We start from the raw sequence: 16,828 nt of genomic DNA, 5'->3' as shown, positions 1-16,828 counted from the left end.
CTCTCATGACTATCTAAGCCACCGTAAAGTAACAGCACCAAAGCTTTGTGGGTGAAACTTCTCAGGGAGAGCACCCTTCCTACACTTGAAATTAAATTAATTCTTTTAAGATTATTGGAGGTGGTTTGGAGGACAGACTACAAACTACTCTTGAAAAGGGAAATGAAGAGGTATAAGTGCTTGTGAAATTGTCAAACTGTGTGAGGATTCACTGCTTACCACCCTAGGGTTATTAAATAACCAGAGAAATCACCCTTTCATCACAATGGCCCTGGAGTTGTAAAATCCATCCAAATTTGCTCCCCCTTAAATGGTTGTAGTTGGGAAAAAGAATTACTGAAATGCGCAAGTATTCACAGAAATTAAGAGATTTCTCCTTTTAGCTGCAAGGCCAAGTGAGAGGAGAACTAATGCTGATCCTAGAAACTAAGGCACGCTGAAGCTTTCAAAGATCCAATCATTTGAAACAGTCTTCATAACCATCAGTATCCTAGGCAGTTATTTGGCTGCTAGTCCTTCAGTACGGTGCTCAGGTTCAGTCTCTGAAATCAATTCATGTTCTATCACAGCACCCTTTGTGTTAAGGCCTTGATATTTTATTCCTTCTAGACAAAACCATGGATGTTCATCAGCTCTAACTCAAAACTCTGATCACCAAGTAGATGCTTTGTCAGCAGAGTAGACTTTCCAGTACCATTAGCTAGCACTGTCTCATAGCAAAGTCTTGAGCAGATTTCTTCAGATTCAACTCATGTCAACCAAAAAAAACCTGAGCTGGTTAGCAAAAAATGTAAGGGAGAAAATAAAGCCTCTACACAAAGAGGAATGTTAAGACAAATTCTATTAAAAAAATCCATCATTGGGTTAAACCTATCATGTTTCACAGCATTAAATATCCATCCAATGCAATCAGTCTACGAAGAAACCTTTAAAGGCTATTTTCCATTGCACAGGCACAGCAGTTGTCAGAAGTGTGTGCTAGTCCACACCTACTGTAAGCAGGAGATAATATCCTGTTCTTGACTCAGCCAACCATTTAGCCAGTGGAGTAAGTTTTATCAGAATCTTGCTCTTATACAAAATTAAGACCAGAAAGTTTCCCTTTTAGAGCCTTTAGTTCAACTCCAGTTTGTCAAATGTTAGGAATAGTCTAGCATCTGATACAGAGCTAGGTTTGACAAGACACTGAAGATTTTAAGTAAAGGCATGGTGAAATGGAGGGGGGAAAGGGTATCTGTATCCAGGTTTAAGACTGAAGCCAAAGTAGTCATTATACCATGTAATACAGTAACAATTGCAAACATTTTAAGAGCAAGGTGGGCCCATTTTCTTTTCTTCTACTATACAGAAGACATGGTGCATGTATACTTGAACATACATAGTACATCCAACTTGTACCAGAGTCAACTTCACCTCATTCCAGAAACTCAATTTTAAGGTTTGGTAACACAAGGATCCTTTCTAAAAAGCACTCGGCACTCTTACTAGTTAAAAAAGGTCAAATCTTTAATACAGATATTCATGAGAGATTGTTCTCTTTCAAGAGATCAATTTCTTAGACTCAGAAAGGATAATCCTACCTTATGGTGAACATAAGACTTCCTCTGACATAGAGGGCAAGGAAGCTACAAGGCTTCATTCCAACACCATTAAGTACAATATAGGAAAGATTTCTTTAACCGTGTGGTCTTTATTTCAGTGCCAGTGTTACAGATACAACACAAATGTTCCAGTTAAAAGAAGGAATTCAAACGGAATGCCAAGGTCCAAGCCAGGCTCTGGAAATAAAACGGGAAGTTTGGAGTAATGGACAAGATGACTCCCATCCGCTCCAGGATGAGTCTTGCTCTTCCTATGGGCACAGGTTTTTGTTAAGGAGTCTGTTCTTTAAAATTGGTGGATTTCTCTTTCCACCTATTTACCACAGTTCAAATGGGCAAGTGATGGGCTTGGGATAAGCTTTAAAACTGGTGGTGGGAATGTGGTCATTAGTAACTATTAATGCCTCTTTTAGGAGGTATCCACTCTGCACTTTAAGGGGAATCAATTTTGAAAATCATAGGGAGTATTCATGAATACAGCTAAAGAATGGAGAGAAAGGGGAGCTGGAAGAGCCCTGGAAGTTTCTATTACAAATAGAGCACCATATCCTTCATGCCAAATTTCAACAAAAGCTGTTTTTAACTGCATCTTTCCAGTGTTTACAAATAACCTCTCAAGATCTGACCAGTTCTTGATAACAAACATACATACATACATGTGTGTGTCTGTGTATACAGCAATGCACGGAAAAGGCTACCAGGAACCTCAAGCCTCTTTCAAATATTGGGGGAACCAGTAGAAAAAGGCAGGGCTCCCTAATGTCCATTGTAACATTTCCATTCTCAATGCCAGATGTAAAAAGCGCCTGAAGGTGGTAACCCAGCTCATGAGGAACAAATACCCCACCACGCCCAGTCCACAGAGAAACAACAGTAGAAAGAAGGGGTCACTCTGCCGCATAGATGAAGTGTTTTCTCGCCGTGAATTCCAGTCCTCTCCTCCAGACCAGCTGCTTATGGCCTCAGCGGCCCAGGGAATGTTGATGCTGGCTGCAAATGTGGGACAAGTGGAGAAGTGCAGAAAGGGAGAAGAGAAGGAAGAGTGCAAAATAGCCTCCCAGAAGCAGCCAGCCTCAACAGTGGAGGAGAGGACCGCAGTCTTTAACAACGCTTCAAGGACAGCCATAACTTCAAAAAAATCCTCCTCAGCAGTTCTCTTCAGCTCCTCATGCCCGTGGTACAGTTGGGGGGAACTTGCCAGCAATCACAACCTCCTTCTCAGAGTTCCTTCGATTGAGTGGGATAAAGAATGAGAATGGTGACGAACCCTCATTGCCAGGACTGAGGGGGAAAGTTGTTCACCTCTGCTAGATCTTGCATTGCTGAGCCCTTGTGATTATATGTGAGCTTGATCCTCATTCGCAGCTGTTGCTGTAAAAGGAAAAGAGAAACACAAAGTAATAAATACTGTGAATTAAAATCACAATCTGTCCAGTCCACAAGTGGGTTTTGTTGTTTTGTCTTTTTTTTTGACATGAAGTTTTGCTATGCAGCCCTGAACTTCTGGGCTTAAGTAGTTCTCCTGTCCCAGCTTCTCAAGTGAATGGAACTACAAGGTACACATTTTCCTGCTTGGCTCCACAAACACCACCACCACCACCCCTCCCTCCATATACTGGGTATTAAACCCAGGGTCTCGTAAATACTAGGCAGGCCCTTTACTGCAGAGCCACATTTTGAGCCCCCTTTTTATTTCCTTGAAAAGATACAGTAAAAATATTTTGTAATTACAATTTCTGAAGCTATTTTTTCATTTGCCTGCTCTATTTAAAATTTTGCTTTTCATACTTACTAATTATAGCGGTAAATGTGGGTCTTTGGTTCAACAAATGCCCTTACCTCAGATTCCAAGCTTTGTACAGACACAAATGTCTTAAGTTTCACCCTTTCCTCAAAGCTATATGTTTAATTCTCAAGGGGGTGGGAATGAACAAATAAATGAGTGTGTACACATCTGTGCAATGCTAGGGAGCAAACCTAGGTAAATCCTTAGGCTTGCTAGGCAAGTGCTCTACCACTGAGCCCCTCAGATTGGGGGTGGGGGTGTGTGTTATATTTTAGTGAGATGTCACTAAATCCATTTATGTCTCTGAGCTCCATTTATTTTCTACAAAAGAACCAAGAAGTTAGACCAGGAATTTTTATTGTTACTTTCTCTCTGAGTCAGAAAACCTCAGAGAAATAAAGCAAACATTTATTTTAGGAAATAAGCTTACACACTGCTCAGATATTGGCTTCAAATGTGCTACTTACCTTCTGTGGGTTCAGAACTTTAATGACTTGTGTGATGGTCCCCGTATTAAATGCTGGAACAATGCTGCTGCTAGGAGACAGAAGCTGCAGCTGGAATGTCTAGGGGGTGAAACAAAAGACACTCTTCAGAAAAAGTAATACATAGTGTTATATCAGAGATGTCAACAAATAAAAAATTAGATGCCCAGTTAATGAGTCAAGTAACAGACTGATCCTAATTTTGACCACTATTTGTTTTCCACTACCTGCAATACACAGTATGGGGGCTGTCACTCACTGTATTTGTAAAAACACAGTTATATCTTTGATTACGAAAACTAGTAGTGAACCATCCTGCCCTTTCTGGTACAAGGAATTTTAGCTACTACCTATTAAAAGGTAACCAATTCTTATCCCTGCACCTCAAAAGTAACTGACCAACTATGCAAGTAAGAAATAAGTACCTGTGGCAGAAAACAAAGAAACCAAGAAAAAAGCTTTCAAAAATTAACAAAACAGCATGCTGGTCACTGACTATAGGCCTTTGTGCTTTTATATAACTGGATGACTAGGCCCCAGAGACTTGAACCTTTGTTTTTTAAAGCCTGTATAATCTGGAATGTGTCAAGACTTCTTCCTACTTGAGAGGGGAAGGACAGGCCTGAAACAGACAACTTGTTAATATGTAAGTGGAACATCAGGATCCCTTCATCAAGGACATAAGGCCTTAACAGAAAAAGCACATGAGAACTAGCTTGTGTATCAAAAGATCTAAATGAACCAAACACCATAATTTGTAGAATACTGATGGGTTTTGTTTATTTATAGGAATGAGTGATGAACACGTTATGAGCACCTAAGGTAAACAATACCACACTAAGTAGTTATTCTACATAGCAGGATTTTGAAAATCTTTCCTAAGAAAAACAAACAGAGAAGTCTTCTCTAAAAGCAAAAGTTACGAAAGTAAAGATTCAATTTCAAAGCAGATTAATTATATCAGGTCTAACTCGTAATTATTTTGTCGAGATCAGTTATGTAAGCTAAAATGCTACTCATTACTACTGTATCTCATAATATCAATTCACGTCATTTCATGTACTACTGAGAAAGAAAACAATACCCAATGAACTACAAGATAATTTTTAAATGCACTCCAATTTCCAAGATATTAAAAAATGAAAATAATACATAATAGAATCTATAAAGTGTGACATTTTGAAGTTCAAGATATACCATCATAATGCATTATAGCCCCAAGAATAAAGCCATGGATTTTTGCTTTGTTTCGTTTGTAAGAGTGCTTCACTGGCTGACCTCAAGCTCACTATGTAGCACAGGGTGGTCGTGTTTTTTGGTACCAGAGATCAAACTCAGGACCTTGCACTTGGCAAGGCAGGCGGCAGCATCTCAGGCCCTTAAATTTCATTTCTTTGTATTCTTTTTTTTTTTGGTGCTTGGGACTGAACTTGAGATCGTGTGCTTGCCAGGCAGGCAGCAGTACCACTGAGCTAAATCCCCAGTCTTACAAGGTGGTTTTTAATGCCTGACCTGCCTGTCTCAACTTCCTGAGTGTTAGGATGACAGGCATGTGATACCATGCTAGGCTCCAAGGTCAGGCTTTAATAGCAAAGGTGAAATACGTGTAAAATGCAGCAGCTAACATTTACTGAGCACTGAATATATGAAAAATGTGTCCAATAGTAACCAGCACAAAAACCTGCTTATTCCTCAAAGGAACCCTATGAAGTAGCTATTATCACTGTTCCCTTTGCAAATAAAGAATCTGAGACACAGAGATTAAATGATGTGCTTCATGTCATACAATCAGTATTAAAGAGAATTCTAAACAGAATTGCTCTAGAACTCATTAGTAGTTCTTAACCATTTCACATTACTGCTTTTAAAACACCTACACAGGGCCAGGGATTTAGCTCAGTGGTTCCACTGCCTGCCTCGTAAGCACAACGTCCCGAGTTCGATCCCCAGTACCAAGAAAAAAAAAACAAACAAACTACATATTCTGACTCCTAAAAATTCTTAGTAAAGTTTGAAAGTCACTATAATCTACAAATATCTTCAATCTCTAAAAACATGCTTTCTGAATGCCAATATTTCACATATTACTGCAAGGTAAACTTAGTCTAAAGCAGTGGTTGGCAAAGCATGGCCGAACATCTGTTTCTGCAAATACTTTTACAGGAACAGAGCTACAGCCATTCACTTATATGTAGTCTACAGCTGTTTCTCCACTATATCAGCAGAACTAAGTATAGCAAGAGAAGATATATCCTGAAATAAAATTATTCTCTAAGTTTGCCACACCTCATTTGAAACTTTTCTTTATTTGAGATGTCATTATTCCAAAAGACATAAATACCCCTTAAATTAAGATTTGATATAAAAACCACAATTTACAAAAATAGTCACATATCAATAGTAAACTGCATTCCAATGAAGAAGGAATATTTATCACTTAAAGAGATGAAAATTTTATTTCTGATTGAATGAATAGAAGGTTATGCCAATAGGCAAGGACCTTTTTTTAAAAAAAAACATACCGGGAAGGCAGGGACAAGGGGAAAAAATGAGAACCAAGGCCTGTCATGTAGAGGTACAAGATCCCAACAATGAATGTAACTGTACTGCATCCCTAAAACGTACCAATAAACTCAATTTTAAAAAAAAATGATACCGGGGATTGAACCTGAGCCTTCATACTGAGCTATGTCTTCAGCTCTTTTTTTTAATATACAGTATTTTACTTTGATACATAGTCTCCTTAAATTGCCCAGGCTGAATTCTAATTTTCCCATTCTTCTGCTTCAGCCTTCCAGAGCACTACGATTGCAAGCGTTTACCACCATGCTCTACTAAAGTTCTAAATCTTAGTTAACTTTAATTCTAATAAATTCCCACCTCCATCCCACCCCCAGTACTGGGGCTCAAACTCAGGACTTTGTGCTTGCCAGGCAGGCATGGTGCCACTAAACTAAATCCCTGGCCCTTAATTCTGTATTAGAATTTTTTATATGTCCTCTCTGAAAAAATTTTTTTTTTTTTTGGTGTTGGCGATTGAACTCAGGACCTTGCACTTGTGAGGCAGGCGGTGAAACCCCTGAGCTATAAATCCCCAGCCCTCTGCAATATTATTGAACCTATCTTCCCTGGACCGTTACCTGACCACCCTCTAGAATTCTGCTCATTACTATTAAATTTCCTTTCTTTATTCTACAATACCAACCACAAGAATATCTGTAACCAAGTAAAAATTATTTACTAAAATTACGTTTCAATGACTCATAAGTTTCACTATTGTTAGTTGAAGTTAAATTTACAAATTTAATCTCCAGACATTAATATATATCCTTTACCAAATGGGGAAAAAAATCAGCTGAACTTTAATCAAAGGAAAAAGGCAAAGAAGATATTGCAGGTAGTACCTTTGGTACTGCAGCCTGGAAAACAAAGTCCGTCATGTCTAGCTCTGTGCTGTTAGAGGCCTGTATCGTTATCACTGTTACACTGGGGTTGGTGTTTGACCGTTCAAAGGTGAATTCTATCTTCAAGCCATTCTTACTGTATGCTGTGATGGAGGGGATGCCTAGGAAAGTACAGGAAGATCAGTCTTATTGCAGTTGGCCTAATGCTTGAAGAATTATTACAGCTTTTCCTCAATAATCATCTTAGTGCTCCAAGTGATGATGGTAACAACAATAAATGTACCTGCAGAGATGTCATTGAAGAGAGGCTGTGATGAAAGCCCATCCAACAAGAAGGGGGGCTGAGATATCTGTGGGACTGAGGCAGGGGTAGGAGCAGCAGTTGGAGCACCTAAAGGAAATAGTCCAATGGAAAGTCAACCTTAGCCAGCATGACAAAGCTAAGAAAACAGAAGATTATTAAGTTCTCAGGTTAAGGAAAGAATTCTTTAAACAATAAGCAAATAACACAGACCTAAATGGAGGAATTTTAAAAGTTCAAATATTTAACTCCCGCTCATTAAAAAAATACAAGGAAAAACTAATAAAAAAAGAAAAATGAGGCATCATAAGCAGAAGAAAACCTCTGCTATAAAATAACAAATGCAGACATTCAGAACTATACTTATCTTCTACAAACCTCTGATGAAAAGATAACCAATTAAAAAGCAGTAAGATATGTGAACAAGCAATTCATAGGAAGGGGATGTACATGAAAAGAAACTTGTGAAAAGGATACTTAATATTACTACCACAGCAATGATGGAAATGGAATATAAAACCATAATGAGATGTTACTTCACATCCATCAAAATATAAAAACTTCAATGTCTGATAATACAAGATAGTGGTAAAAATAAAGAACAAAGGGGACCTTTAAACTCTGCTATAGATATGTAAACTGTCACAACCAAACTAGACAGTTTTGCTATAGAAGAGGTGAACAGTATACAGTACCCTTAAACTAAGTTTTCTTGACACTAATTACATTTTAGGACAAAAAACTCTTTGTCATAGAGAGCTGAATTGTGCATCAGACAATGTTCCCCAGCAATCCCGGCTTCTATGGATTAAATCTCTCCCAGCTGAGACACTGAGCTACATTCCCTATAGCTCAGCTGCCCAAGCAACTAAAATTACAGGCACCACCCAGCCCAGCCCTTGGGAATAATTCTGATGAATTCTTACATATGTACACATACTTGTACAAAATATGTTCACAACAAGATTTACTTTATTTTTTAGGCAGGATCTCACTATGCAGATCAGGCTGGTCTTGAACTTACTAGCCCAGGCTGGCCTCAAATTTGCAGTGATCCTTAGGCCTCAGTCTCCCCAGTGCTGGGATTACAGACATATGCCACCATGCCCAAGTGACAGCAAGATAATTTTTAACAGCGAATTGAGAATAATCAAAATGTTCACTGTCAGGGTAATGGGTAAATAATGGTGGTGTGCTGACATGATAAAATACTGAACATAACCAACAACAAAAAAAATGTGAATATCATGGATTATCCTCACAAATATAATGTTTATCAATAAAGTAAGAATACATTCAGTTGGATACTTTGTTTTGTTTTGTTTTTTGCATGATGCCTGAGCCCAGGGCCTTCTCACTGATGAGCTTCATCCTCAGCCCTTTTTTAATTTTTTTGTTATTTTGAAATAGGGATCATTTCTATAGTTGGTGAAATAAGATTTCACTAAGTCACAAAACTGCCCAGGCTGAGCTAAAATTTACAATACTGCTCCAGCCTCCCAGAAGCCTCCCAGAGTGCTAGGATTATAGTCAAGCATCCATTATACACAGTTTAGATACTATTTCTAAAGTAAAAATAGGCAAAAAATAGTATACATTGTATCAAGAATGTCCAGGAGGGCAGGGGATTTAACTCAGTGATACCTCAACCTACCTGGCAAGCACAAGGTCCTGAGTTCAATCAAGGTACCAAAAATAAAATAAAAAACAATGTCCAGGAATGGTTTACGGTAATGTTAAACAAAGCTTTAGGAAAACCAGCCGTTAGCTTTGGAGTCAAAAGGAAATGAGGGCTTAGGGCTGTAACTCAATGGCAAAGCACTTGCCTACCATACACAAAAAAGCACTAAAAAAAGAAAAAGATTTTTAGCCAGGCTGGTGGCTCATGCCTGTAATCCCAGCACTCAGGAGGTTGAGGCAGGAGGATTGCTTCAAGTTCAAGGCCAGCCTGAGCTACAGTGAGTTCAAGACCAGCCCAAATTACGTAGAGAGACCCTATCTCAAAAAAAAACAAAAAGGGGGAAAAATTTTCTTTTGAAAAGAGGAAATGGGATGAGGAAGAGAAAAAAAATGCACATAGGAAAAAGCAACCCTTTTAACAATATTTTACTTTACATGCTAGGTATATCAAGATAATCACTGAATTTTTAAAATATGAAATATTGCACAATAAAAATTTAATGTAAAATCCTGGGAGAGGTGTTACACAGTGGGGGGAGATTAGCACATTATCGTTTTATTTGATCCCTCTCAAATAAGAACAAGTCTTTGGGTCACACAAGAAGGCAAGCCATAGGATAAATATGACCATAATTGAGAGAAGCCAAAATTTTAAAAAGAGGCCTAAGAAAATTCAGCCATGAATACATTTTATATTTAAAAGAGATTGTAAATTACTTATAAAGTAAACTAAAACTATACCATTTAAAAAAGCATTTGGGGCTGGGCATGGTGGCACACGCCTGTAATCCCAGCACTTGGGAGGCTGAGGCAGGAGGATCGCTGTGAGTTCAAGACCAGCCTGGGCTACATGGTGAGTTCCAGGTCAGCCTCAACTACATAGTGAGACCCTGTCTCAAAACACAAAAACAAAAAATAAATAAATAAAAAAGCATTTGGGGTTTAAGATGAGTGGGAGTGAACTTGCTTAACACATGTAAAGATCTGGGTTCAATTCTAGCAACCCTCTGAAGAAAAGAATTAACACAGTAAAGAAAGGCCAGGATATTTTTTATTTAAAAAAAAAAAAAAGACACTAAAGATAGGGGTACAAGATCAATATACAAAAAATTACCAAAGAGGGTAGAAATACACATGATTTAGGCAAAGAAGTAAAAACAAATGAGAACACCAAAGAATATCAATGAAGTACAGTAAGTTCCTGACTTATGAACAAGTTCCATTCCAAAAGAATATCTGTAAGTCAGATTCTTTTGTAAGTCTGGCAAAGTGAGTCTTAAATATCTTTCACATGAAAAAAACAATGCAAAGCGTTAAAAAACCAAATGCAAAGTCCATTCATATCTATGAAAGTTCACAACTCGAATATTCGTAAGTTGGGACATAATATACACAAAGAAATATTCATATAGTTTTCCTAAATCTAACCAAATCATTTTCCTACAAATTCCCATTTTCAAACAACTTTAGAGTTGGGCATGGTGGCGCTGCCTGTATTTACAGGACTCTGGGAGGCTGAGACAGAGGATTACAAATTGGAGCCTAGCCTGGGCAATTTAGCAATTTAGCAATTTAGTGGGACCCTGACTCAAAAAGATGAAAAAAAAGTGTTAGAAATGTTGCTGAGTGAAAAGACTCTGGGTTCAATCTCCAGTACTGGGGGAAAAAATCAGAAATGTGTCAAGAGAAAACCAGAAACTAGCCAATATATATGTGCAACATATGAATCCCAAACTCGTTTAGATTTTACTTTTTTCCCACTATAAAAGTACAAGTAAGCAGTGTGAGGAATAACAAACTCACTGCTCCAACCTTCTAAAAACATATGCTACTCTATTTTCAAACCGAGAGAGGTGGTCACATACCTAATCCCAGAATCCTGGGAGACTGACGTTGGCAAATTTGAGTCCAACCTAGTCAATTTGGTGACTTAACAAGGCCCTGTCTCTAAGTACTGAAAAGTGAAAAAAGGGCTGGGGATGCACCTCAGTGCAAGGGCTCTAAATCCAATCACAGCACCATGAATTTATTTATTTTCATATATTCCCTGGTTTGAATTACAGTACAATAACATATAGCTGTAAAGATGGATTAAAGAATCTAGAATTCAAAATTTTTAACTTTAAAAATGTAAAGCAAATAGGAAAATGTGTTTTAAACACATTGTGAAGGCTAAGGCTATATAGTATACTACAGTGGAAAAACACACACAGTGAATAAGAAAAAGCTTAGGCTTTTTAATATTTTATTTTTTTGTTTGTTTGTTTTGGCAGCAGAGGGGACTTAAGCCAGGGCTTCACACATGCCTCCCAGAGTTCTGGGATTACAGCCAATGTACTACCACACTCAGCTTGAAAATAGATCAGCATATGTTTTTAGCATGGATGAAGCCCTGTGAAGCCCTGGATGGTAAAGCCCTTTACCACTGAGCAATATCCTCAGCCTTTTAAAACATTTTTTATTTTGAGGCAGTCTTGTTAAATTGCCCAGGCTAGCCTAGAATTTACACTCTTCCTGCCTCAGCCTCCCAAGTAGCAGGGACTTCAGAGGAGTGGTGGCGCATGCCTATAATCCCAGCACTTGCGAGGCTGAGGCAGGAGGATCACTGTGAGTTCGAAACAATCCTGGGCTACATAGTGAGTTCCAGGTCATCCTCAACTACATAGTGAAAACCAAGCCCAAAATAGAAAAAAAACCCGTCCAAAAAAAAAAAAAAAAAAAAAAAAAAAAAAAGGAAATTCATCTCTAATTCAAATATGTGAACATATACCCCCATGATTGAAAAAAATCAACAAAATAACAGTTCAAATATTTCACCCATTAAGTCTTTTAAAAAGTAATAATGTAAACTCTTCTGAGTGTACAGTGAAACTGATGGCCATATAAATTAAATAAAAGCTGGGCGGGATTCAGCTCAGTGATTCCACTGCCTGTCTTCTAAGCACAAGATCCCAAGTTTGATCCCAGGAACCAAAAAAAAAATTAAATAAAGGCTAAGGAATATTTACCAAGTGGCTACTATGTGTCATGAGCTCAGTGGATTGGCGATCCTCACAAATATTTCATGAGAAAAATATTAATCATCTATATTTTGACCAGATTCAGAACTAACTTAGACTAAGTAATTAAAAGTGAAGGGGAAACAGATATTTGTCAAAGCAATAGGTTTAGAAAAATCTACAAACAAAATGCCCAAGAAATTAAATAATAAGTCAAACTGCTTTTCTAGGTTTTTGGGGGCGGTGTTGAGGAAAGGTCTTGCTATATAGCTCAGGATGGCCTCAAAATCTCAGCAAACTTCTTGCCTTGGCCTCCTGAGAGCTACAATTACAGGCATGAGCTACCATGCCTAGTAGTACTGCTAACTTCTTGATAAAATATTAGCCATTTAGAATTAGAATTATGAAGACTATATATTAATATATTTTTCCAGTTGTCTTTAACATCTGAGGATTTGAAACTGACTACACATAAACGACTCAAAAAGTACTCAACAAATAGCATTTTGAATTTTAATAGGACATAAATAATAAGAAAAAATCATTTAGCCTGTGACCGAAAGCCTAGCTAACCATTCAATAGCCTTATTGTATGGTTGTTTTCTACCTGAGGTCATATGCTGTAATTTCTGGTTCTATTTTTTTTTTCCTTCAATCTTTTTTCGATTTCCTTTTTCCTTCAATGGGTGGCAGATGCCACCCACTGTATTTCTGAAGACATTTTAGTAATTTTATACTGCAATTTAGGATGAAAGGTACACATAGTCTTGGACTTAGAAGTTCATAATACTGCTGGACACATTATATATAAATGTCTACTATATATGAACAAAAATAAAAACATTCTTAAATGAAAAAAATGTTTGAATTATATATGGATGGTTTTCTACTCTGGTGGCTTTGATTACAGGAAGGGTGAAAGGGAGGAACAAAGGTAGGTATTAAAGTTAATATCTCACCACAAAGAGTCATACTTATCAAAAACTAACCATGAACAGAAAGAAACCTGAAGTACATGTCGTAAGATACCAAATAAAGACAGAGATAACTTGGATTTTATTGTTACTTAGGCTATCCATCTATCTTTAAACACCATGAATAATTTATTCTTCTCAAATTAAATGTTAGCCTTCAAGCAGTCTCCATGAATTATCTTTGGAGCATTAATTACCATGGCATCTTATATCCCAGATGTCGTGAGGATTGCTTCTCAGTCTCTTCCACCTTCAAATGATTTATGTACTGAAAGTCTATACTGTAGTCAGTGTAGTTTTCTCTAAGGCCTCAGTCCCTATCCAGGCATTAAATAGTTCCAGCATGGCCTCACCTGTAAGTGTGATGTCTCCCAGCAAATCAAGAAGTTCTCCACCAGCAGATGCTGGCTTGCTTGTAGGTGCAGTTGGAATAACAGGTGTTATGTCATTTCCTCCCAACAAATCCAATAAATCATTAGCCTATAAAAGGAAATAACACCTCATTTATGACACCTAATATAAAGCTTTTTTGGTTCTTAAAAAATAAGGAAAGGAAGGCCACGCGTGGTAGCGCACGCCTGTAATCCCAGCACTTGGGAGGCTGAGGCAGGAGGATGGCTGTGAGTTTGAGACCAGCCTGGGCTACATAGTGAGTTCCAAGTCAGTTTCAACTACATAGTGAGACCCTGTCTCAAAAAACCAAAAAAAAAGGAAAGGAATCATTACCCAATCCAAAAACATCAAATGGAATCAACTAAGAAATAAGCTATAAGGGACTATAAGATCATCAGGAGCTTCAGAGAAGCAAATGAAAGGCTACCTGGCTGGTAGGCTGTGGCCCAGAAGGTGGTGGTTTTGTCTCTAGTGGAGCTGGTTCTGTTTCTCCATTTGTCTGCACAATATCAGTAGGGCCATTTGTGGTCACTTTCTCCATGACAGGCATTCTCTCAAGTAGGGCCGACCTACAAGAATCTGAAGTGGTTAAATTCTAGGCAGTGAACTTACATACCCTATCCAAAACAATCACTATTTACTACTTTGAAGCCTAACAAAAAGCCATCTTCCTCCACTCACCCCCACACCACCACCACACATACACTAGAACAGAAGGTGGATTACAAGAGTACGTGACTGAAATTTCTGACTGGATTAAGGGCAATAAAGAACTTTGATTAAACAAAGTGCCCACCTAAATCCCAAAACATGTATTTCAGTGATGAAGAGATCAGAATCAAAGAAAAGTAAATTAATAAATATTAACAGCCCCTAAGAAGAAAGATTCTGTACAAGAGAAGAAAAAAACTGGCAAACACCAAAATATTAATAGCAATGGGATTTGAATAAGATGATTTCTCTTGAAAAAATTACAACTCTTACTTGTTAACCAAATAAAACAGAAAATAATGCAAATTTTACATACTGAAAGGATGGGAGGTTTAGGGGAGTAGAAATGAAAGAACAGTGTCAATTTCTTTCTTTAGATGCTAGGCAGAATACAAAGCAAAGCACAGATAGTCAATTAATGAGAATTATATAGGATTGAGAGTCCCAATTAAGTAAGCACAAGGAGTCTTATTTAGACACTTTATTCAGGATCTCAAGATGCTGTGTGTATAATGCTTTATTTCTTGCTCACCTCATATGGTCATATTTCTTAAAAAGTGCATTATATTCTACTGCCCTCTGCTGGAGCTCCACATCAATGCTGCTTCCATAGATGGAAACCACTTTTTTAATTCGGCTATGGGATAAAGAAAATCAAATGAAAACAAACAGCTAAAAGCAAATCTATGAACAATCAGGAAGATTTTTTTTTTTTTGGTACCAGGGATCGACTCAGGACCTCATGCTTGCAAGGCAGGCACAGTGCCACTGAGCTAAATCCCCAGCCCAGGGAGAATATTTAATTACTTTTCTGGCTAAAATTCTGAAGTACTACTTTCTTAATTTACATAATTTTTCAAAAACAAAACATCTTTTCTCTACCTTCATAAAACAGTCACTATCATATATTGTAATTATGTTAGATCTGTCTATTAAATATCCAACACTCTAGGGCTCAGTGGTGCCGCCACCTGTCTTACAAGCGCAAGGTCCTGCATTTGATCCTGGTACCAAAGCAAAAAAATTTTAAAAATCCAACACTCTAAAATTCTCTAAAATGCCAATTATTAATTTGTCACAGAAGAAACATGTGTGATTCATTCTTTTTATTTTTCTAATTTTTTTTTTTTTTAAATGCTGGCCCTGAACTTACCTTGTAGACTATGCTGACCTTAAACTGACAGCAATCCTCCTGCCTCAGGCTTCCAAGTGCTGAGATTATAGGGATGTACCATCATACCAGGTTCATTCTCCTTTTTAACATTAAAATTTAAAATAACCTTTGGTATTAGAATGCTAACCCCAGATTCTTCTAATTCACAATCAAAAGCAAATTTAAAATGTCACTTCTTACAAGTTCAAAGCCCTTACAATAAAAAGTTAAGTAGAAAAATGTAGTTTTATATTTGCCTTAAATATGCTTAACTTAAAATAACTTAAAAACACTTTTATTCAAAACAGCAAGGAGTAGAATTTAAAGATTTAATTACCAAAACACTCATGACTTTATTCCTATTCAGAAATCTAAAAATATTATAATAAATCAGCTCCCTCATATAGGGAAATAACTTCTCATTTAAAAAAGAAAAAGAAATGCCAGAAATCTAATTGTAAAAACATAAATTTGTCAAGTAGCACAAGCCTGTAATCCCAGCACTCAGGAGGCTAAGGCAGGAGTATCAAGATCAAGGTCTGCCTGGACTACATAGTAGTACCCTGCATCAAAAAGCCAAAAAATGGGCAGGGGATTTAGCTCAGTGGTTCTGCCACCTGCCACCCAAGCACAAGGACTGGAGTTTGATGCCAGGTACCAAAAAAAAAAGTCAAAAAGACAGCAAAAAAAGCCTTTTTGCTTCATATGTAGGGTGGGGTAGTGAGAGAGCAAAGGATTAACTATGACTTGAACACTCTGAGTATGGGATAGTAAGTAAATGAAAATTTATTTTATCATTCTACTTTTGTATATGCTTGAAATTTGCCACAATAAAACGTTTTTCAAAATTACAAAACAAGGCTGGAGATTTAGCTCAGTGGTTCTGCCACCTGCCTCAAAATTACAAAACAACCTATTGACTCTACTTTTCCTCAGTACTCACTTTACAGTACAAGTGAATCGAGTTGAAAGCTTCATGATGGCAGTGAGGGCATAACCTCGTGTCACAGAGGTGGACATATTAGAGATTAGCACACTTTCTAAAATATCCAATACTTCATCCTCTGTTACCTGAAGATGGGGGGAAAAAAAGATCATGCAGAAAATATTAACAATGAATATCTACATCTAACTATCAAGTCAGAGGATGCTGCCCACCATTACAAAAGCCTCTAACACAACCTACACAACCTGTGCTTTGCCAGGGCAACTACCCAAAGCTACTACATTAGTGAGAAGCAGGTTAAGTGGGAGGTAAAAACAAAAAATGGGAACATGATCACCGGGAACTGAGAGGCTTATTACAGTGTTAAGTGGCAGGTGTAGAGGAAGAAAAGTAAA

At 37.6% G+C, this 16,828-nt stretch overlaps 1 protein-coding gene across 2 annotated transcripts in view; it reads right to left on the bottom strand.

Annotated features, from left to right (window-relative positions):
* Nucleotides 1-1,341: 1,341 nt before the first annotated feature.
* Nucleotides 1,342-16,828, bottom strand: part of Ap1g1 (adaptor related protein complex 1 subunit gamma 1) — a 79,618-nt gene continuing 64,131 nt past the window's right edge. For both annotated transcript variants that reach the window (XM_010644470.3, XM_010644471.3), the window contains 8 exons: nucleotides 16,431-16,558; nucleotides 14,867-14,971; nucleotides 14,051-14,192; nucleotides 13,584-13,710; nucleotides 7,560-7,667; nucleotides 7,277-7,437; nucleotides 3,855-3,953; nucleotides 1,342-2,972 (listed from right to left, as the gene is read on the bottom strand). In XM_010644470.3, coding sequence (XP_010642772.1) covers nucleotides 2,871-2,972; nucleotides 3,855-3,953; nucleotides 7,277-7,437; nucleotides 7,560-7,667; nucleotides 13,584-13,710; nucleotides 14,051-14,192; nucleotides 14,867-14,971; nucleotides 16,431-16,558 — 972 coding nt within the window. In that variant the 3' untranslated portion in view covers nucleotides 1,342-2,870. The remainder of the gene's footprint in view (nucleotides 2,973-3,854; nucleotides 3,954-7,276; nucleotides 7,438-7,559; nucleotides 7,668-13,583; nucleotides 13,711-14,050; nucleotides 14,193-14,866; nucleotides 14,972-16,430; nucleotides 16,559-16,828) is intronic.

The sequence above is a fragment of the Fukomys damarensis genome, unplaced genomic scaffold (assembly GCF_012274545.1).
Source record: "Fukomys damarensis isolate Sample0158 unplaced genomic scaffold, DMR_v1.0_HiC HiC_scaffold_32, whole genome shotgun sequence".
Lineage (NCBI taxonomy): Eukaryota > Metazoa > Chordata > Mammalia > Rodentia > Bathyergidae > Fukomys > Fukomys damarensis.
This window is presented reverse-complemented; position numbering and strand designations above follow the sequence as displayed.